This window comes from Ornithorhynchus anatinus, chromosome 4 (genome assembly GCF_004115215.2).
Source record: "Ornithorhynchus anatinus isolate Pmale09 chromosome 4, mOrnAna1.pri.v4, whole genome shotgun sequence".
NCBI lineage: Eukaryota > Metazoa > Chordata > Mammalia > Monotremata > Ornithorhynchidae > Ornithorhynchus > Ornithorhynchus anatinus.
Window position 1 is genome coordinate 34085574 of NC_041731.1, and position 22119 is coordinate 34107692.

The 22119-nt window shown below is 48.3% G+C and overlaps 1 protein-coding gene across 1 annotated transcript in view; it reads left to right on the plus strand.

Moving 5' to 3' along the window:
* NCS1 (neuronal calcium sensor 1) overlaps window positions 1-22119 on the plus strand; it is a 94446-nt gene continuing 72327 nt past the window's right edge. Inside the window, exons 1-2 of the mRNA XM_039911769.1 lie at window positions 1-16; window positions 449-532. Coding sequence (XP_039767703.1) covers window positions 469-532 — 64 coding nt within the window. The 5' untranslated portion in view covers window positions 1-16; window positions 449-468. The remainder of the gene's footprint in view (window positions 17-448; window positions 533-22119) is intronic.

Sequence of the window (22119 nt, forward strand, 5' to 3'; positions counted from 1 at the left end):
GAGCAGGAGGAGGAGGGTGAGGTTTGGGGGTGGGGGAGAGCACGTGCCCCCGTCCCCTCCTTCCCTGCCCCGGAGGCTGCAGGGGGTCCTCAACTGGGAATGTAAAGTCCGAGTCCTTCTGGCGTTTTCCGCTCCTGGTCCGGTCCGGTCCCCGATCCCCTTCCCCAGCCAGAGCAGGCCCGAGGCGACCAGCCGGGCGACCAGCCGGACGGGACTGGAGCCAGAGACAAAAGGCAGCCGCCCGCCCCGCCTCCCTAGACCCTCTCCCAGGCTCTCGGCTGGTCCTTCCCCACCGAGCCCGGCAGCCCCCCGAACCCCCAGAGCCTCTGCGGGGCCAAGGAGCGGGCTGCAGGGAAGAGGAGGAAGAGGGGGCAGGACTGGGAAGGACCCTTGGGGGGAGGCGGGCAGGACCCCGGCCTCACTTTATGCACTAACCGGCTCGGGCCAGGGGCGCCGAGGCTGCCGAGGATGGGGAAATCCAACAGCAAGTTAAAGCCTGAAGTTGTGGAAGAGCTGACCAGGAAAACCTACTGTGAGTATCAGGGGGGTCCCCTCTCCCCTGCCCCCTCCCCACCTTTCCTCTTCCCTTTGGCTTCCTTCACTTCCATCCCTCCTGCCTTTCGGATTGTGGGGGCAAGGGGGATGAGAATGATAACGACAACGACGATAATAATGATAGCGGTATTGATTATGATTATGATTCTATTTTGATGGTATTGATGCCTGACTACTTGTTTTGCCGTCCGTCTCCCCCCTCTTCTAGACTGTGAGCCCATTGTTGGGCAGGGATGGTCTCTGTCTGTTGCCGAATTGTCCATTCCAAGCGCTTAGTACAGAGCTCTGCACACAGTAAGCGCTCAGTAAATACGATTGAATGAATGAATGATTAAGGATACTCCTAGATGCGTCGACGTTCTGGGACCGTCTGGGGATTTGTCAGGCCGGGCCCTGGGCCTCTTTGTTCCTCCGGACCAGAGGGGCCCAGGACTCCTTGCTGCTTGGGGGGCTAGGAAGCTATCCGGGATAAGCCCCTGGGGTAAGGGTAGGCCTCATGGGGGAAGCCCCTGGGAGGTTTGCAGGGGGGTGTGGGGGGCGGGTGTGCTGGCCACCCTGCGATTCCTAGCTGCTGCGGTACAGACAGGCAGGTATTTCTTTCTGGAGAAGCCAGATGGGTGATTCATCCATCACGATGCGCCGAAGTACTGGCAAGGCTGTTCCCCGCTTCCCCCACCTTCCTCCTCTCCTCCCCTCCTCTCCCCTCCCGCTCAGGAGTGGGCTTGGGCTGCTCAGCAGGAAAAGGTGCCTGGAAGCTTTGTTGCTTGGAAAATTTGCACCGTGCAAATCTCGGCCGTCTCCCCCACCCCTTTCTTGTTTTTGTAGCACTGGGTTTTCAGGGCGTTTAACCCTATCACTCTGGGACCGTTCGGGCTCCGTTTGGCTTCCCTGCACACCTCAGAGGAGACAGTACTGGCTTTCCAGCCACTTGAGACTTTCCACTCCCTCTCTGTCCTTTCTCTCTCTGCGGCTCTCCATGATGTTCCTGTTGTTTGAACTTCAGAGTCTTCCTCTGCGGGACTCTCCCTCCCCATTATTATTATTATGAATGCAATGTATTGAGCATCTGGGAGAGTAGAGCAGAACATCAGACCTATTCCCTGCCCACAACGAGCTCACAGTCTTCTATCCTGAACGGTCACCACCCCCCATCCCTCCTCCCCCCCAATCCCAGGAGTCTCGACAGGGCGAAATGAATGACAAGGCATTCAAGGGGTTAATGTTCCATTGGACTCTCCGCTATAAACCGCATCGGGCCGGGACCCAGCTGGGGAATTTTGCCGAGCCGAATCAATTTGCTCCGAAGGGCTGGGCTTGTCTGGTTCCGAACCTATCCACCCACAGTTCTCATTCATCCCCACATGGCGAGCTGAGGTCCGGGCTTCCCTAGCCGGGGAAGGGCAGGTTCAGGTGGGTGGTCCCGTCCTCCTCCCCGGCCCGCGGTGCTCTCGCCCACCGGAGAAGGCAGGAGAACGAACATCCGGGAGGTTGGCGGTGAAGAGGCCTGTTGGCGCACTGCACAACCCCAACTGCCCCCAGTGCTGCATCCACCTGCTGGACAGCGCAGTCCACCAGGCTCCACTGCTCACCCCCCGCCGGGTGCCTGCACCCTGGCACGACTGCCAGGGATGGGAGCAGAGATGGGCTAGGAGACAAATCTCTTAAGAGAGTGGGTACCGCCTCTGGCCAGCTTGTCTCAGGGGGAGGTGGGGCCCGTCACCTGTTTCTCGCCCTTGGTCACCAGGCAGGACCTCAGGAGAGGAGGGAGGAGGTGGACGGAGCCTCGGAAATAGATCCATAACCCCTAAAGTGGGGAGAGGGATTTAGTACCTACGCCTCTTGCCCTTTGGTGGGCTTGGACAGTGAGCGTCAGGGTGATCTGGGTGAAAATCCTTGGGACCAACGGTGTCGGGAGACGGAGTGTCCTCCGTCGAAGTCTTCTCCCAACCACGGACCTCTTTTAAATGGCCGGGGAGAGGGCCGTTGGCTGCCGGAAGGACGCAGGGTGGGTCCCTCTCCGGGTGTCCGCCCTGCTCTCCGGGATGGTCCTCCGTGACCCGGGTCGGGTCGTTCGGATCCCCGGCGGGAATTGAGGGCCGGAGCCTGCCTCGGCCGTCTTCTGCCCCTCCCCATCTCCCCTCTCTAAGACGGAGCTGCAGAATGTGCCCTCTCAGCACCTGGGGACAGGATGGATGGAGGCTCCGGCCCAGCTGCCGCATGTGGGCTCCTGCACTCCGTACTGAGGGGAGCGGCCAAGTATTGCGTGGTCTAGTGGATAGAGCGAGAGCCTGAGAGTCAGAAGGATCTGGGTTCCAATCCTAACTCCACCGCTTTTCTGCTGGGTGACCTTGGGCAAGTCACTTCACTTCTCTGTGCCTCCGTTTCCTCGTCTGTGAAATGGGGATTAAGACTGTAAACCCCTTGGGAGACAGGGACCGTGTCCAACCCAGCTACCTCAGCTACTCCAGCGCTTACTTACAGTGCCTGGCACGCAGTAAGTGCTTAAAAAATGCCATAATAAATAAATAAAAATAAACAAAAGGTACTCTGGACCCAGTCCGTGCTTTCAGAGGGCTCCAGCCCAAGAACCCCAGGCTGGTCTTGGGGAAGGGATGACTTTGGCCTTGTGAGCCCATGCCCTACAGCTGCCCGGGGCATGGGAGCCACTCAAGCTCTGGTTAGCCTCACTGCCCGTGGCTTCACAGGCCCTCCCCTGCTGCATGGATGGATTTTCTTTTTTCTTATCTTTAATGGTATTTATTAAGCGCTTGCTTTGTGCCAGGCACCGTATTAAGCGCTGAGGAATATACAGGATGAACAGGTTGGACACAGTCCCTGTCCCAGATGGAGCTCACTGCCTCCAGCTATGTCCTGAACGCTGATACGAGGTGTGGCTCTCCGGACCTCATTTATTGGGATACCAGCACGGCTTTATACCTGGCTGACTCCCAGGCCTGTGCTCTATCCCCTAGGCCATGTTGTTTCCATGCTCCTTCAGGAGGCAGCAGGCAGAGGTCAAAGAATTCACTATGACTGAAAACTGTTCCAAACCCCCTGGTTCCTTCAGAATTAGTTCTGCCCCGCCCATTTCTTGAGTGCCTTATCTTACTCTGTTCCACCGGAGATTTCTTTTGGGATCTACTCTGTCACCGAGCATATGTTTCTGCCACGCATGATTTGTCTCTATGCTGAGGGGATGGAAATCACCAGTCAGGAAGGTACCCCCTTGGGTAGGTGTGGATGGTGCCTCTTTCCTTTCCCTCACACACAGTTCTCAGTTTGTTTCTTCTAAAACCGTGATGGGCACTTTTTTAATAGTATCGATTAAGTGCTTACGGTGCTCCAGGCACTATACTGAGGAAGACGCAAGGTGATCAGGTTGGAAAGAGTCCATGTCACACACAGGGCTCACGATCCTAATACCCATTTTACAGACGAGGTAACTGAGGCACAGAGAAGTGAAGTGACTTGTCCAAGGTACACAGCAGACAAGTGGTGGAGCCGGGATGAGAACCCAGGACCCTCTGACTCCCAGACCGGTGTTCTATCCACTAAGCCGCCAAGTTGCTGCTTTCGGAACAAACATGGAGGCTAATGGTGGGATCCGTGAAATCTTACTAACAGTGATGGCGGGGGTGGTGGCGAGGGGGTCTGGAATTATTCAATTTCAGGAAGAGCAGACTGTGAAGTGGGGATAGTTTACAAGTCTCTGAAGGGTTACATTTCAAAGGACAATAACTGTGGTATTTGTTACATGTTTACTATGTGTCAAGCCCTGTACTAAGCACTGGGGTAGATAAAAGAAAATCAGGCACGGTCCCATCCAGATGGGACTCACAGACTAAGGACCAGTTGACCAGATGTTCTCCATCTCCTTGGAAGATGGAATAAGAAGAAACTGCATCAAGAGGGATTAGTGCCAGAGAGAAGGAGGCATTTCCTGGTCATTATTGGCAGCTGTTAGAGAGGAAGTGAAATGGTTTATGAAGGTTGTTAAAAGTGGGGTTGACTTCCCTTAGGCTGGGAGGGTTTAGCTGAAGGCTTGGATGAAGGCAGAGGGATGGGCAAGATGGCCTTTCCAAACCCCTTCCAAGACCTCAGATTCTACAGTTTCCAACAAAAGCAGTTTCCCCTCAGAGCCCTGCTTTCGGTAATTCTGGTACTTCCTTATTATTTATTTATTTCATTTAATGGTATTTGTTAAACGCTTACTATGTACCAGGCACTGTTCTAAGCGCTGGGGTAGATTCAAGGTATTCAAGTTGAACACAGTGTATGTTCCACATGGGGCCTGCAGTCCCAATCCCCATTTTCCAGATGATGTAACCGAGGCACAGAAAAGTCAAGTGACTTGCCCAAAGTCACACAGTAAGCACTCATTAAATACCATTGATGGATTGATTGGGAGGGAAAGCAAGGAGAGTGACAACCTTTTCTCTCACACTGTGCAATTTCTGAGTACCCAGCTCTACCACCCCTTTCTCATTTATGCCTAATAATAATTATGGTACTTATGTGCTTACTATATGCTAAGCACCGTTCCAAGCACTAGGTACAAGTTAATCGGTTGGACACGGTCCCTGTCCCACGTGGGGCTCACAGCCTTAATCCCCATTTTACAGATGAGGTAACTGAGGCCCAGAAAAGTGAGGCGGCTTGCCCAAAGTCACAAACAGACAAGTGACAGAGCCGGGACTAGAACCAGGTCCTTCTGACTCCCAGCCCCGGGCTCTAGGCTCTAAGCTATGCTGCTTCAAGTATTCAGAGACCCCGACATGATATGAACACGCAACCTTCTTGGTGTGAGTTGGTTGGCACTTGTTCTCTCTGGGATCCTTCACTCCCTCTGTTGTAGAGACAGCTGATAAACTCTGAGGCCAAATGATGCAGTTGATTTATTGGTGTTTGTTAAACGCTTACTATGTGCCAAGCACTGTACGAAGTCTGGGGTAGATATAATAGGAAAGGAGATACAAGATATTCTGGATGGACACAGTCCCTGTCCCACATGGGGCTCACATTCTAAGTAGGAGGGAGGAGGATTTAACCCCCATTTTACAGTTGCAAAAAGTGAGATGCCGACAAGTTAAGTGACTTGCCCGAGCAGGGGTCGGCGATGCGGTGTGGGCAGGAAATATTCAGACTTTCCCAACCCTGCAGGCTACCTGTAGGCTAGAGTTTACAGTCCTCTAGATTAAACTCACTGTGGGCAGGGAATGCGTCTGTTATATTGTACTCTTCCAAGTGCTTAGTACAATGCTCTGCACACAGTAAGCACTCAGTAAATACATTTGACTGACATATAGCTCTCTTGCGCTGATGACTGTGAATGCTGGTACTTTTTCTCTGGAAGTATAAGGCGGATGGGCTCTATCACAGACACCACTCACCCTGCTCCCGGCTGAGGGGAGCCGACAAAGCCAAAATGATCATCAATGTTATAATAGTCATTAATCACTGAGAATGAAAATACCGATAGCAAGGACTTGCATTTAAAATACACATCTTTCTCATTTTTTTGCTCTGATGGTATTTCATTCAGTAGTATTTCATTCAATAGTATTTATTGAGCGCTTACTATGTGCAGAGCACTGTACTAAGCGCTTGGGATGAACAAGTCGGCAACAGATAGAGACAGTCCCTGCCGTTTGACGGGCTTACAGTCTAATCGGGTATTTGTTAAGCACTTATGTGCCGGAAACTGTACTAAGCTCTGGGGTGGATCTGAGTTAATCAGGATGGAGATGGTAGGCCCCATTTTACAGATGAGGTAACTAAGGCACAGGGAAGTTAAGTGATTTGACGAAGGTCATACAGCAGACAAGTGGTGCAGCTGGGATTAGAACCAAGGTCTTTCTGACTCCCAAGCCTGTTCTCTACCCAGTAGAACACGCTGCTTCCCACTTAATTCAACTTCCCGGCCGTGGATGATTCTTTCTCTATTATACAGATGGGGAGACTGAGACACAGAGATCACAGGGAGATAGTGATTGAAATGAGACAGGGACCAGTACATCCAGCTCTATCTCTTAAGGCTCCTCCTCTGCCTCGGAGAAACAAAAAGGGAATGGTAGACCCCGCCACTCAGACGTAGAATTAGAGAGTGCCAGATCGCATTGAGCTGAGGCAGCAGGAAGGACCCAGTGTCCCTCTGTGGATTTGCAAGTTTTGTGCCTAGGCTTGGAAAGGAAATTCCCTTAATTCAAGACTCCACTGGAATTAGAATCTTTCTTCTCCTCCTGCCCCTCCCTTGGGACTAAACCAGCAGGTGCATCGAAGATTGCAGTCCTCGTGTCTGAGGAGCTGGATGAGGGGAGCCATGGAGGCTGTGGAAAGAGGCCAGGAGGTATTTATATCAGAATGCGGGACAAGATGAAAATCTGAAGGGGGGAGTGCAAGCAGAGCTTCAGCTTGGCTATGTCACATCACCTTCCTCTGCAGCAAAAGGGGGAAAAAAAACCCAACTCCCTAGCCTATCCTCTCAAACTCCATAGAGAGAACCTAGCTAAACCTGCGGAGACTTCAAAGCCAGCTATTTAACTTCTTCATTGCCCTTTTACCTTCAATCAATCATATTGAATGCTTACTATGTACAGAGCACTGTACTAAGCACCTGGGAGAGTACAGTACAATAGAAATAGACCTGTTCCCCGCCCATAACGAGCTTATAGTCTAGAGGGGGAGACGGACGTTAGTATGAATAAGTAATTTATAATAAATAATTTAATACATTATTGGCTACCTGCTCTTGTGAGCCAGGGAAATCTGCTAAATTAGAAACTGCCCCTTAGTATCAGATGAAAAGGCATCCTAAGAGGGATTGATGGTTTTACAGGGCAAGCTCTTTTCCCCGTTTTGGGTTAGCTCTGTACATCCATCCTTCTCTCCTCCCTTCTCTTTGTTCCTCTGATCTCCACTTGCCCTCCCTTGCCTCCTCCCATTCTCTTTGTCTATTTGAGCATATTTTCCTGGACTTTAGGTTTCCTTTCTGAATTTGTTTGCTCTGAGGGACTGGTGTCGAGTCTCCAGTGAGTTAGGGCCCTTTTTTTAATGCTACTTCTAAGAAGTAGAACCTTATATCTACCTCAGCTCTGAGAACGGTGTAGTAAGCGCCTACGTGTCAAACACCGTTCTCAGAGCTGAGGTAGATATAAGGTAATCACGTCTCACATGGGGCTTTCAGTCCAAGTAGGAGGGAGAACAGGAATTGAAGCCCCATTTTACAGTTGAGGAAACTGAGGCTCAGAGACATTAAGTGACCTGCCCAGGTCCCCTCAGCAGGAAAGTGGTGGAGCTGGGATTAGGACCCTGCTTCTCAGGCTCCCAGGCCTGGGCTCTATCTATTAGGCCACGTGCTATCTTTGATTTGGGGGAATCTGGAGTTAAAGGCCTGAAGGTTTTCCTGGCTTCACGATTCTTCTCCAGCCGGGAGCCCTGAACTGGGATAGTTTGGGGAAACAGTACAGTAAGGACACCAGCCTGACCTTCAAGAAGCTTGCAGTGCGGTGGAGAGGCAAGCCACAAGAGTAAACTGGGATCATCAATCCATTCATAAGCATACACAGTGCATCTGATGGGCACACAGTAGTAGAGGGAAACTGGGTTTTTTTTCGACAATTATCCTTCCCACTTTCAAAGCCTTATTGGAGGCGTATCTCCTCCAAGAGGCCTTCCCTTACAAAACCCTCATTTCCTCTTCTTCCACTCCCTTCTGCATTACCCTTGTATTTGGATTAGCTCCCTTTATTCACCCCTCTTGGCCCCACAGGACTCATGTACATATCCCTAACTTGTTTATATTACTGCCCGTCTCCCCCTCTTGACTGTAAGCTCACTGTTCTATTGAACTCTCCCAAAGGCTTAGTACGGTGCTCTGCACACAGTAAATGATCAACAACTATGATTGATTCTTTGATTAGGTGGGCAGGACTGGGACAGCCTAGACTAAGCCAGCCCCTCTTGTAGAAAGGTGGCGGGCTATGGCCAGATGCCTCTGCTCACTCTTCAAGACCCTCCCACTGGGAAAGCTATTTAGGTTGTCGATCCAAAACGACAACATCAGATGGAGCCAAGTCAATTACGGGGAAGAAATTGGGCAAGGAGGTGGGGGCTAGAAAAGGTGAGAGAAAACAGCCATGAGGAGGGATTTGAAGGGCAAGGATGTTTGTAACTGGTGTTCCCTGAAATGGCTGAGTTTCATTAGGGTGAACCACTAAGAGAGGACCTGTGGATGGGCATGAAAATTATGGTACATTTTAAGCACTCACTACGTGCCAATCACTGGTCTGAGCACTGGGGTAGATACAAGATAATGGGGTTGGACACAGGCAGGGGGCTCACAGTCTTAATACCCATTTTATAGTTGAGGTAAGTGAAGCACTGAGAAGTTAAGTGATTTGCTCAAGGTCACCCAGCAGGACCTCTGACTCCCAGGCCTGTGCTCTTTCCACTAGGCCACACTGCTTCTCAGGGGAACTGCTAAGGGAAGCACCTCAGTGTCTCAGTGGGAGCCCTCGAGTTTAGATTAAGAATAAGTGCAAGATCAGAGATAGTACATTTATTCTGGATTTGTACAATAGTACAATTACTTTTCTTGTCGAAACCTTTAATCCAAGTAGTTATCAGTTTCTAACCAGAGAGTGTGACTGAGCAGTTTGGGTGTGTTGTGTTTCCTAATTTGGAGAGACTCACTGGTGAGGAAGGGGACTGGGCATTGGATATTCCCTCCCAGTTTCTGCAGCTGGTCTGTGTGGGGGAGGACTTTCTAGCTGAACCCCAAATGCTTTCCAGGCCTGTTTTTCTTGTCTTATGCCGTCAAGCCATTTCTGACCCATAATGACACCATGGACACATCTCTTCCAGAACGCTCCACTCTCCATCTGCAATCATTCTGGTAGTGGATCCACAGAGTTTTGTTGGTAAAAATAAGGAAGCGGATTACCGATGCCTCCTTCCGCGCAGTAAACCTGAGACTCCGCTATAGACTCTCTCCGATGCCGCTGCTGTCCAGCATGGGTGTGTTTTGACCTGTAGCATATTGCCTTCCACTCGCTAGCCGCATGGCTGTAGGAAGCTGCATGCACTAGGATCCTTGGGTTAAATACCGGATAACCACTCAAAGTGACTAGAATATCAAATGCTCTAATGTGCTCCGCCAGCCATTTTACTCCGGATCACCACAGGGAAACCAAGGCCCAGAGCAAGTGACCCTTTCTAGGTATTCCCCAAGACTGTGGCAGATCTGGGAAAGCAGAAGCAGCGTGGCCTAGTAAACTTGGGCCTGGATGTCAGAAGGACCTGGGTTCAGAGTGACTTCACTTCTTTGTGCCTTAATTCCCTCATCTGTAAAATGGGGATGAAGACTGTGAGCCCTGTTCATTCAATCGTATTTATTGAGTGCTTTACTGTATGCAGAGCACAGTAATACGTGTTTGGGAAAGTACAGTATCGCAATAAAGAGAGACAATCCCTGCCCACAGTGAGCTCACAGTTTAGCCCTTTGGGACAGGGACTGTGTCCATGTGTCCAACGTGATTACCTTATATCTACCTCAGCATTTAGTACAGTACCTGGCACATAGTAAGCACTGAGCAACTACCATTAAAAAGAAAAACAACACTCAGAAGTCATGTCACCCTCCCCCTCAATGTCATATCATTGCTACCCATTGTGCTTTCTAGTCCTGTGCTCCAGCCCAAATAACACCCCTCAGGAAAGCAGGTGACCTTCCCTCTGACCTTGCCTTAAATACTCCAACTAAGTGAAAGGGAGAAGGTTGGGAAGGAATTGTTTACCTATAGAGATCATCCTTATTGTTGCCCTTACAAGATGAGATGATTTGCGCATCATAGGCCTTCTATTTACCAAGGCAGAGATCGACATAAATTAACATGCAAAGTTTCTTGATTGTGTGTTTGATATCAAGCAACAGTAAGGAGACCACCTCACTTCTGAGGCTACCAAAGCTTCTAGATTTCTGCCTTCACTTCTAATTAAATCCCCCAGAGCACTTGGATCTCATCTGCTCCACAGACAAGATTTTCAAGAAATAGCATGGGGTAGTGGCTAGAGCATGGGCCTGGGAGTCAGAAGGGTGGGATTCTAATCCCCGCTCTGACACTCGTCTGCCGTGTGACTTTGGGCAAGTCACTTAACTTCTCGGTGCCTCAGTTACCTCATCTGTAAAATGGGGATTAAGACTGTGAGCCCCAAGCGGGACCACCTGATTCCCCTGTGTCTACCCCAGCGCTTAGAACAGTGCTCGGCACATAGTAAGCACTTCACAAATACCAACATTATTATTATTATTATTACCTTGGCCAAGTCATTTCACTTCTCTCAGTGCCTCAGTTACCTCTTCTGTAAAATGGGGATTAAGAGTGTGAGCCACAAGTGGGACAGGGACTTGTCCAACCTGCTTAGCTTGTATCTACCCCAGCACTTAGAATAGTGCTTGACACATAGTAAGCGCTTACAAAATGCACTTATTTCTGTCTGGCTTCTGGGCTCTGGGAGCCTTCTCCTCGCCCTCGGCTTTGCGGGGCGGAAGGGTTCACCGGAAAAACTTTCTCCCCAGACTGGGCAAAGTTCAGTCTTAGCTTTTGTGGGTGGGAATGACATCCATGGGAGGTGGCAGGTATTCTTGTCGTGCTTTAAATGGGGAAAATGAGGTGCAGAGATTTCTAGTCGCTCAAGATCACATGATAACCATCAAGATAAGCCCACATGTAGAAATGGGGTGTGCAGAAATCAGTGGCTGGTGGGAAGTCTTCAAAGAACACAATTTTTCTGCCTCTATTTTCACCCCCATGTCCTGTAACATTTGTGCATGTATATTTAAACTCTGTTGCTTCCCTTACCTGTAATTTATTTCATTGTTGATCTCCCATTTTAGACTATAACCTCCCAAGCATTTTGTGCAGTGCTCAGTAAGTGCCATTGATAGATTGACACTATTGCAGCCTTTGGTGGCGGAGAGGAGACATGGGGAGAAAGTAAGTGATGAGAGTAGGAGGACTCTGATGCCCACTTTAATGAAAAGTGTGGGAAGATGGGACTGGGGATCAGACATGGACTAGTGGAGGGGAAAAAGTGGGAGAAACAGCATGATAGAAAGAGCACCAGTCAGAGAAAAACAGGGGACTTGGGTTCTCCACCATTTCCCATCTCCCCTGCCCACACAGGCTTAGGTAGATTGTTATGGTGTGATCTTGGGTGAGTCTTGATCTCTTTGTGCCTCAGTTTCCCCATCAATAGCCTAGGGTTATATCTGCCACTTCGCACAGATGTTGTGAGACTTTGTAGGGGAGAAGGGCCCCAAGTTCCTTGGAAGAAACACATAGAAAAAATGTTTATGGTCGCTCCGTGTTAAAAATGAATCCCAATCTCGAAGCAAGGAAGCACTGATCCCATTTTACAGATAGGTGGAGTTTAAGCTACATTCTGCCACGTCAAGATATTTCATCTTTTGGTGAAACGAAGGCAGTGCCACCCTCAACTGTTCTGCTGCAAGCCAGTTACTTCAGCTGGGAGGGGGCTTGAAGAGACGGAGCTGATCCTCCCTCGGTGTTCTCCAGCTGGGGAGGGCAGAGGAGGGGCAGTGATTTAAGAAGCAGAAGGAATGGGATGTCGGAGAGGAAGAGATGGGAAAAAACAAGAGGAAGATTGCCGAGTACAAAGCCAGGATTGCACTGGAGTTGTCTGAACCGCCTGAGGCAACGTTGTTTCTATGTGGGCAGAAGGGTAAAATAGGGGCTGAAGAACTGCTTTCTTTAAATCAGCTCACCCCCTCTTTTCTTACCTTGCTGATTTCCTACTACAGTCCAGCTAGTAGTACACCTCCAAAGTCAACAATACTTGCTGTACCTCAATCTCATCTATCTCGCCACTGTCCCCTTGCCCAAATCCTCCTTCTGCCCTGGAGCTCCCTCTCCCTTAATATCCAAAGGACCAATCACTCTTCCCACCTTGAAGGCCTTAGTAATAATAATAATATTGGTATTTGTTAAGCTCTTACTATGTGCAGAGCACTGTTCTAAGAGCTGGGGTAGATATAGGGTAATCAGGTTGTGCCATGTGAGGCTCCCAGTCTTAATCCCCATTTTACAGATGAGGTAACTGAGGCCCAGAGAAGTAACTTGCCCACAGTCACACAGCTGACAAGTGACAGAGCTGGGATTCGAACCCGTGGCTCCCATGTCCTTCAAGAGGCCTTCCCCAACTAAGCCCTCATTTCCCCTAATTCTTCTCTCTTCTGCATTGCCTACACAGTTGGATCTGTACCCTTTCATCACTTCATATTCACCCACCCTCAGCACCACAGCACTTACGGCCATATCCGTAATTTATTTTAATGTCTATCCTCTAGATTATAGACTCCTTGTGGCCAGGGATTGTGTCTTCCAATCTGTTGTACTCTCCCAAGTCCTCAATGCTTGGCACACAATAAGTCCTCAATAAATACCACTGATGGATTGATTCAGTAACTCTCGTGTTGGGTGCTGCAGTTTTCTGACACAGAGGTGATGGTGACTTTTGGTATAATTAATTTCTTCCTTCCAGCTCCCAGTTTCTCTTTCATCTTCCTCCCTGCTGGGTTTTGGCAGATATCCGGATTCTAACGCGTCTAATCCGTTCTCAGAAAGAAAGGGAGAGCGATTCTGTACTCTTGTGGGGTGTGTACGTTTGCAGGAGGGAGTCAGGAGGTAAAATCACAGACAAGCTGAGTGGGAATAATTCCTGCTGACTGAAATTGAGGTGGGTGGGACTGTTGGTTACTGTTGCAGGGAACTGCAGTCTCCTGCTTTTATATCTCCTCCAGCATTGACCAGAATCCTCTGAAATCTTTGTCGCTTTTAAGCAAAAAACACGTGCCCAACATCTGTAATTGTCACCAGAGGTCCTGGACCCCCTATTACGGAGTCTCCCACCTTCCTTCTCCCGCCTTCCTTCTCCAAGTGCTATACTTTTGTTAGTAAGCTGTATGAATCCATCTTTTCCCTGGGCACACTTTCAATGGGATTAATTAGGATAACGAGAATGAGCTGAACTCTGCAAAACACTCCCCGTTTATTTCATAGGAACTTTACAGTGAACCAATTTAACTCCCCCACCCCCCCAACACACACAGCACACACTTCAGAAGAATGATTAGAAGCAACATGACCTAGTGGATAGAGCAAGGGCCTGGGAGTCAGAAGGACCTGGGTAAAATCACTTAACTTCTCTTTGCCTCAATTCCCTCATCTGTAAAATAGGGATTAAGACTGTGATTAAGACTATGTCCAATCCGGTTACCTGGTATTTGCCGCGGTGCTTAGAATCGTGGCTCAGTGGAAAGAGCCCGGGCTTGGGAGTCAGAGGTCATGGGTTCGAATCCCAGATCTGCCACTTGTCAGCTGTGTGACCGTGGGCAAGTCATTTAACTTCTCTGTGCCTCAGTGACCTCATCTGTAAAATGGGGGTGAAGATTGTGAGCCTCACGTGGGACAACCTGATGACCCTGTATCTACCCCAGCGCTTAGAACAGTGCTCTGCACATAGTAAGCGCTTAACAAACACCAACGTTATTATTATTATTAATAGTGTCTGGCACAGAGTAAGTGCTTAACGGGTACTGTTATGATGATAATGAGGAGGAGGAGAACTGCCTTGGGTACAGCCTTAGCTTTCCATATCCGCAGTAATCCTCCAGGTGTGGCCTCTGCCCAATGCAGAAATCATCCCAGTTGTGACTCTCGCCGCCTTCGATTTATGCGGATTGGACAGTATGGGGGAACAGATTTATTTTACCTAACACCTTCTCTTTAACTTCTCAACCAGAGGTAGTTCCTTGGGAAATGCAGGCTGTCTGTACCGAGGAAAAGAATCCAAATATAAATGGGAAAGCAGCCTGGCCTAATGAAAAGAGCACGGAACTGGGAGTCAGAAGACCTGAGTATTAATCCTGGCTCTGCCAAGTGCTTGCTGTGTGACCTTGGACAAGTCACTTACCTTCTTAATACAGCGGCTGGCACACAGTAGCCGCTTAACAAATACCACAGTTATCATTATCATTATTCTCTGTGCCTGTTTTCTCCACTGTAAAATGGGGATTAAATACCTGTTCTTCCTTCTACTTAGAACTGTGAGCCCCATGTGGGAAGGGATTATGTCCAATTTAATTAACTTTTACCTAACCCAGCTCTTAGAACAGTGTTTGACACATAGTAAGTGCTTAATATATGCCATTAAAATGGCTTACTCAGGCTATTTTCTAACTCAGAGGGATAAGCAGACACCTCTAGATATTAAAAATGACCGGGCTTCCAATAGAGGGCTGAAGCAACAAGGAAATTAAGCACAGGTCCAACGTTGAGGAGAAATCAGGTTTTGGACTGAATGAAAGTCAGGCAGCGGTCTTACAGAAACACAGTATTTTCTCATTTTTGTTTATTTTTATAGGGAATTATTCAGGGGATCCTTTGGAAGCAAGGGATCTTTGCTGTCAGGAGAGCAGCTTTGAGATGCTTGGATTTTTCTTATCCTGGTGATTTGGGAGGCAGCAAGAGGAAGTGAGAGAGAAGTGGCTCCTCTCATGGCTCTGAGTGAATGGAGTTGGGAACCCCTGCTAATGTGGAAGGCAGAAGTAATCTTGGCAGCCCCTTGATTTGGCAATGGCCAAGTTGCCCAAACACTTTGAAGAAATCCTCACCTTTAAATAACCTGCTCTGTGATATGTTTAGGGGAGGGATTTTTATCGACTAAGAGGAGCCATAGAGATGCCCTTCTCCAACTAGAAAATGATTGAAGATCTTAGCTTGGGAAGGCTGGCTGAGACCCCTTTCGCTCTTCTCTCTCAGCCAATATACCTGTCTTGTTCATTTTCCTCCACAGGGGTGTGGGGATTTGGATATGGACAGCTAACACAATCAGTCACATTCACTGAGATGGCATAATGGTTAGAGTATGGGCCATGTCATGGGTTCTAATCCTAGCTCTATCACTTGTCTGCTGTGTGACCTTGGGCAAAATCATTTCACTTCACTGTGGCTCAGTTTTCTTATCTGTAAAATGGGGATTGAGACTATGTAGCCCATGTGGGACAGGGACCGTGTCCAACCCGATTCGCTTGTATCCACCCCGTCGCTTAGTACAATGCATGACACATAGTAAGCGCTTAACAAATATCACAATTATTATTATTTACTTTATTGCAGAGCACTTGGGGAGGTAAAATAGACTTAGTAAACACGATACCTGCCTTCAAGGAATTTACGGTCTTGTGGGGGAAACAGAAACTAAAATAATTACAGGCAGAGTAATAGAGTTTAAAGGTATGTACCAAAGAGGTAGGTGGTGGTTTGGGGCAGAAAGGACCCAAGTACTTAAAGGACTTGGAAGTGCAGAAACAGGATTTGGTGGGGAAAGAGAGTGGGGGTGATGAGAGAGTAGTCAGGGGAGGATTCCTGGAAGAGATGTGATTTCAGAAAGACTTTGAAGAATGAAGTGAAGCAGTATGGGCCTTGGAGTCAGAAGGCCCTGAGTTCTAATCCTGGATCCCTGGGCAAGTCACTTAATTTCTCTGTGCCTCAGTTTACCGCAACTGTAAAATGGGGATTGAGACTGTGAGCCCTATGAGGGACAGGGACTGTGTCCAACCCAACTTGCTTATATCCATCCCATGGCTTTAAGCAGTGCCTGACACATAGGAAGGACTTAACAAATACTACAATTATTATTATTATTATTATTGTTAAGAGAGCCAAAGTACTGGTCTGCCACTTGTGAATGGGGAAGAAGTTCCAGCCTGGAGGGCGGCCACGAACAAAAGTTTAACGACAGTTCTTCGGATCTCTCCAGGATGATGAGCTTGACACTAATTCTCTAGAAGGAAAATCTGAAGAAGTCGGGCTAGGTTGATGAACTGAGTTCAATCAGTCAGTGGTATTTAGTGAGAGCTTACTGTGTGCAGAGCACTTGTATTAAGTGCTTGGAAGAGTACACGACACTGAAGTTGGTAGACACGATCCCCGCCCACAAGGAGTTTACAGTTTTGAAGGTGAGACAGACATTAAAATAAATTATAGATAGGAGAAATGATAAGAGTTTAAGGATATATACCTAAGTGCTGTGGAGCAGGCATTGGGGTGGGCATCAGTGTGCTTAAGGTAACAGAGGGGAGGGCAAATGGGGTGGGGAAATGATAGGTTAGGAAAGACCCCTGGAGGAGAAATGATTTTAGTAGGGGTTTGAAGATGGGGAGAGTGGTGGTCTGTTGGGTAGGAAGGGAGAAAGAGGATATGGACAAGGGGTCCGTGGTGAGACGGACGAGTAGAGGCACAGTGAGTAGGTTGGCATTGTAAGATTGAAACGTGAGGGCCCGGTTGTGGTAGGAAATCACTATTCATAGATTCCCAAGATTCCAGAAGTCATGTTGTCCCATCTCCTGCCTTTGGGGAGAAGTGCATCCAAGCATCTCTGCCTCAGAGCTCCCTGTCTTGTCTCAAGCATTTTCAAGGAAGCAGATTGAACAAGCCCCTCCAGTAACCTGCTCCACATTTATCCGGCAGGAAAATTCTTTCTATTATCGTGCCTGAACCCCCTCTGTTCCACTTTCAAGCGTTTTTTCTCAGAGGAGACCAATTCGGAGGAGTTGGAGAGATCAAGTGCTCTCTGGTTTCATACTCTTGACTTCAGTCATCAGGTCCCCTTCATCCTTCTCTCCTTCAGTTGAAACAGCCCTGATTTTTCCTAGATTCTGCTCCAAGCTCACCCTGGGCTTCCTGAGGGGGGTTATTCACCGGGAAACAGAGACCCTAGGAGTCTTCTGTGCTCCATTCAGGAGCACTGAGGTATCCTTAAGGAGAGCGATCAACAATCATATTTATTGAGCATTTACTGTGTGCTGAGCTCTATACTATACTACTGAGAAGCAGCATGGCCTAGCGGATTAAACACGGGCCTGGGAGTCAGAAAGACCAGGGTTCTAATCCCAGCTCTGCCACTTATCTGCTGTGTGACCTTGGGCAAGTCGCTTCACTTCTCTGGGCCTCAGTACCTCATCTGTAAAAGGGGGATGGGGACTGCTAGCCCCATGTGGATAAGGACTCTGTCCAACTCCATTTCCTTGTATCCATCCCAGCACTCAATACAGTACCTGGCACATAGTACATGCTTAATAAATACTCCTATTATTATTATACTTGGGAGAGTACCCTACAACAGAGATGGTAGACATGTTCCCGGCCCACAGGGATCTTACAGTCAAGAGAGCAGTTCTGATCCAGATCTGTGAGTTGACTTATTTCCCCTTCGGGTGGTAATGGTATTTATTAAGATCTTCCCGTGAGCCAAGCACAGTGTTAAACGCGGGGGTAGATACAATATAATTAGATTGGCATGATTTTCAGAGCAGTGTTTTTCAATCCTCCTTTTCAGAGAACATTTTTTGAGAGAGCTTTTCCCAGAGAACATATAATGGACCAAAAAATATGCAACTAACCTTTTAGTTAGGGCCCCTAGTTACTACTGTCAGTTCTCCTAGAACATGTCTTTCCCCAGCGTGTTTTGGATTGAACGCTGCTGGGGAATTAGGGAAGGCTCTTCGGACCACGTGCATCCGTCCAGATCGAACATGCCGTGAGGTCGAGGATGAGAAGCAGTGTTGCATAGTGGATAGAGCACGGGGAGTCAGAGGGCCTGGATCCACCACTTGTCTGCTGTGTGACCTTGGGCAAGTCACTTCACATCTCTGTGCCTCAGTTACCTCATCTGCAAAATGGGGATTAAGACTGTGAACCTCATATGGGACAGGGACTGTGTCCAACCTGATTATCTTGTATCTTCCCCAGTGCTTTGTAGAGTGCCTGGCACATAGTAAGCACTTAACAAATTTCATAAAAAACAAAAGGAGAGGCTGAAAGGAACATTGGGCAGGGTATGTGTTCCGGCTTCTCCGGAATGCAACTCCTGTGTCTTCGGGGAGCTGATCATATTATTTTGGAAAACTGTACCTATACATATATTTATTTTCCAGGAGAGAACACAGCCTAGGTAACAAATTATGATCCATACAGAGGTTACAGTCAGAGTTATTTCTCAAGTGCTTACTGTGTACTATGTGCCTGCCACATAGTAAGTGCTTGACTAAGAGGAGCCATAGAGTTGCCCTTCTCCGACCAGAGAATGATTGAAGAACTTAGTTTGGAAAGGCTGGCTGGCTAATCGATTCTAAGAACACAACCTCCAGTTTACAGATGGGGGAAACTAAAATAAAGTGAATTGCAGTTACACAGCAGGCCCGTAGCAGAGCTGGGCTAATAGACCCAAGTTTCCTGACTCCCAGCCCCGTTCTGTTTCCAACAGACTATGAGGCCACGTTCCAACAGCCTACACTTCCAAGTTTGCTGCCTTCCGGTGGAAAAACACTAGAGATGCTGAGCTGGGGGCCTGGTCTCTCATCCTGGTTTGAAACAAGCAAATCCCCCATTTCAGCATTCCATTAAGCCTGGTCTCCTCTGCTGCTGCTGCCGGTGTTGAGAAGTTGAGTAAGGAATAATAGGAATCCGGCACATTCCCCAGTCAAGTGCCTGGGGCCCAAATTTTTCCCAGAAATCCTGGGTCCTCCTGCTTGGTCATTGTCTCAAACAGAGAATCTGTTCCCTCTGCTCAGGATTTCTGAGACCCAGTGCCCTTAAAAGTTTATTATTAACAAGAATAATAATCATAATAATTATGGCATTTGTTAAGTGCTTACTATGTGCCAAGCACTGAACTCAGCACTGGGATAATTACAGGATAATCAGGTCCCACATGGGGCTCACAGTCCAAATAGGAGGGAGAGTAGGTATTGAATCCCCATTTTGTAGATAAGAGGAGGAGGGGAAAGCAGGGAAGGCCAGGATCTGGGGAAGAATTCTGGAATCAGAAAGTGGAGAGCGAGTGTTGTATGTTATATGTACCCTGGATTGGAAAAATAATTCAGCACCCAGGGTTTCATGCCAGTTAACTGGATTGTTACTGCCCAGGCTGTTTTTTTTTGTTTTTTTGTTTTTTTGTGGAACATGTGCACGGTTCAGAAAAGTGGAAACAGATTTAGGGCAGTGCCAACCCCATCATTCTATAGAAGAGGGTCAGACCTAGTTTATAGGGGCTGGGAGGGTAGGCAGTGTGAAAGAGGATTATGCAGATGACAAGGAGTTTGCCTGGGGCAGAGTACAGAGGAAGAAGTAAGGTGGGAACTGGGGAGGAGGACTATGTCAATTATCGTTATTATCATTATTCTTTGGGAGCAGGAAGCGGCCCTATCAGAATGGACCAGAGGCACTTTAGTAATAGTAATAATAATAATAAATGGTATTTGTTAAGTGCTTATTATGTGCCAGGCACTGTACTAAGCACTGAGGTAGGTACAAACTAATCAGGTTGGACACAGTCCCTTTCCCATGTGAGGCTCACAATCTCAATCCCCATTTTACAGGTGAGGCAACTAAGACCCAGAGAAGAAAAGAGACTTGCCCGAGATGTCACAGCAGACAAGTGGCAGAGCCGGGATCAAAACCCATGACCTTCTGACTCCCAGGCCCATGTTCTATCCACTGTACCACGTTGCCTGAAAATCCTGGCTCGAAGATTAAACAGTTATTTCATATGGATTTAAATATCTAAAAAAAAAAACACCCCAAAAAGCTCACCTTCCTCCTCCTGGTCCTTCCACCTAGCTCTGCTGGACAATCTGCTGCCAAGATTGCTGCTCTCTTCTATCTGGAAGAACATTAGCTTGAGCTGTTTACCCTGTTTAGCTGCTGGGTGCCTGAATGAGGTGGGGGGCTGGGGACAAAGAGGAGATGGTCCATCCCATCAGCTGGCAGAAGATGGTCACTGGTGGGGGCTGAGCTCGGGTGGCAGATTTACAGTCGTGACTGTAGACGGTAAGCCCATTATGGGCCGGGAACTTATCCTCTAATTCCCTTGTATTGTAATAATAATGATGGCATTTGTTAAACACTTACTAAGTGCCGGACACTGTACTAAGCACTGGGATGGATACAAGCAAATAGAGTTGGACACAGTCCCTGTCCCACGTGGGGTTCACAGTCTCCATCTCCATTTTACAGATGTGATAACTGAGGCACAGATAAATGAAGTGACTTGCCCAAGGTCACACAGCGGATAAGCGGAGGAGCCAGGTTTAGCACCCATGACCCTCTTTCCACTACACCATGCTGCTTCTCAGTTTATTTTTCTCCCCGTCGGGGAATCGAACCCCGGTCTCCTGCGTGACAGGTGGGGATTCTCACCACTCTATCAATGAAGACTCTCCCAAGTGGTCTCCCAAATGTACTCCACAAAGTGCTTAGTACAATCCTCTGAACATAGTAAGTGCTCGATAAACACCATGGATTGATGGGGAAAACTCTGGTTTGCGGGTTCCAAGTCTAGCGATATCGCTGCCTGTTGGATGATGCTGCCTGAGCTGCTTACCTTTTCCGGGCCTTCCGTAAATGAAAGCTGACGTGCTCCTTCAAAAGATAAGCCAGGAGGAGCCCAAGTCATCCAGACAGCCAGACAGGCAAGGAAAGAGAGGGGAAAAGAGTGAAGAAGTGGCTCCGGAATTCCTTAGCATCTTGGCTGGGTACAAAGAGAATTTCTTGCCCATTAGGAGCTGGCCCAGTGTCAGCTGGCTCGGGGACCAGCCAATCACAGATCCTGCCTGGAATAGTGTGGATTCCCGCTGTCCTGCTAAGCTGGGCGGAGGGACCAGGAGGAGGTAGGAGAGCTTTTTCTTTTTTTTTTTTGATATTTAAACCCAAGGCTGAAATAGCTGTTTACATCTTGGAGCCAGGATTTTCAGGCAATGAAGTCACTCGCCTCAAAGCGCCCCTGGCTCGTTCTGATAGGGCTGCCTCCTGCTCCCAAGGAATGACAATAATTAAATGTTAATTTTTGAGGCATTAACTATGTGCCTCGCACGGCTGTAAGAGCCGGGGTAGGTACAAGATAAGCAGGTCGGACACAGTTCCGGTCCCTTATGGGGCTCCCAGTCTAAGGGCGATGGAGAACAGGCATCTTAGCTCCGTTTTACATATGAGGAAACAGAAGCACAGAGAAGGTCACCAAGCAGGCAAGTGGCAGATTAGAACCCAGGTCTCCTGACTCCCATTCCTGTCCTCTTTCTACTAGACTATGCTGCTTCTCAAAATGACTATGTCTGGGTTTTGTTTTTGGCCTAGTGGATAAAGCACAAGACTGAGAGTGTAGAAGCTCTGGGGTTCTAATCCTGGCCCTGCCACTTGCCTACTGCGTGACCTCGGGCAAGTCACTTAACTTCTGTGTGTCTCACTTTCTTCACCTGGAGATCAAATACCTGCTGCTCTCCCTCTTTGAGTGGGACCCTCATATGGACAGGGTTGGTAACTGATTACCTTGCATTGTGTCTATCCAGCATTTAGTACAGTGCTTGGCATGGAGTAAACGTGTAGCAAATACCACTATTATTGCCTATTACTGATAGTAAATATTAAAAATATTTTGAACCCTTGATCTTTGTGTAGATTCAACTTCTAAGAAGTCTTTTTCCTCCCG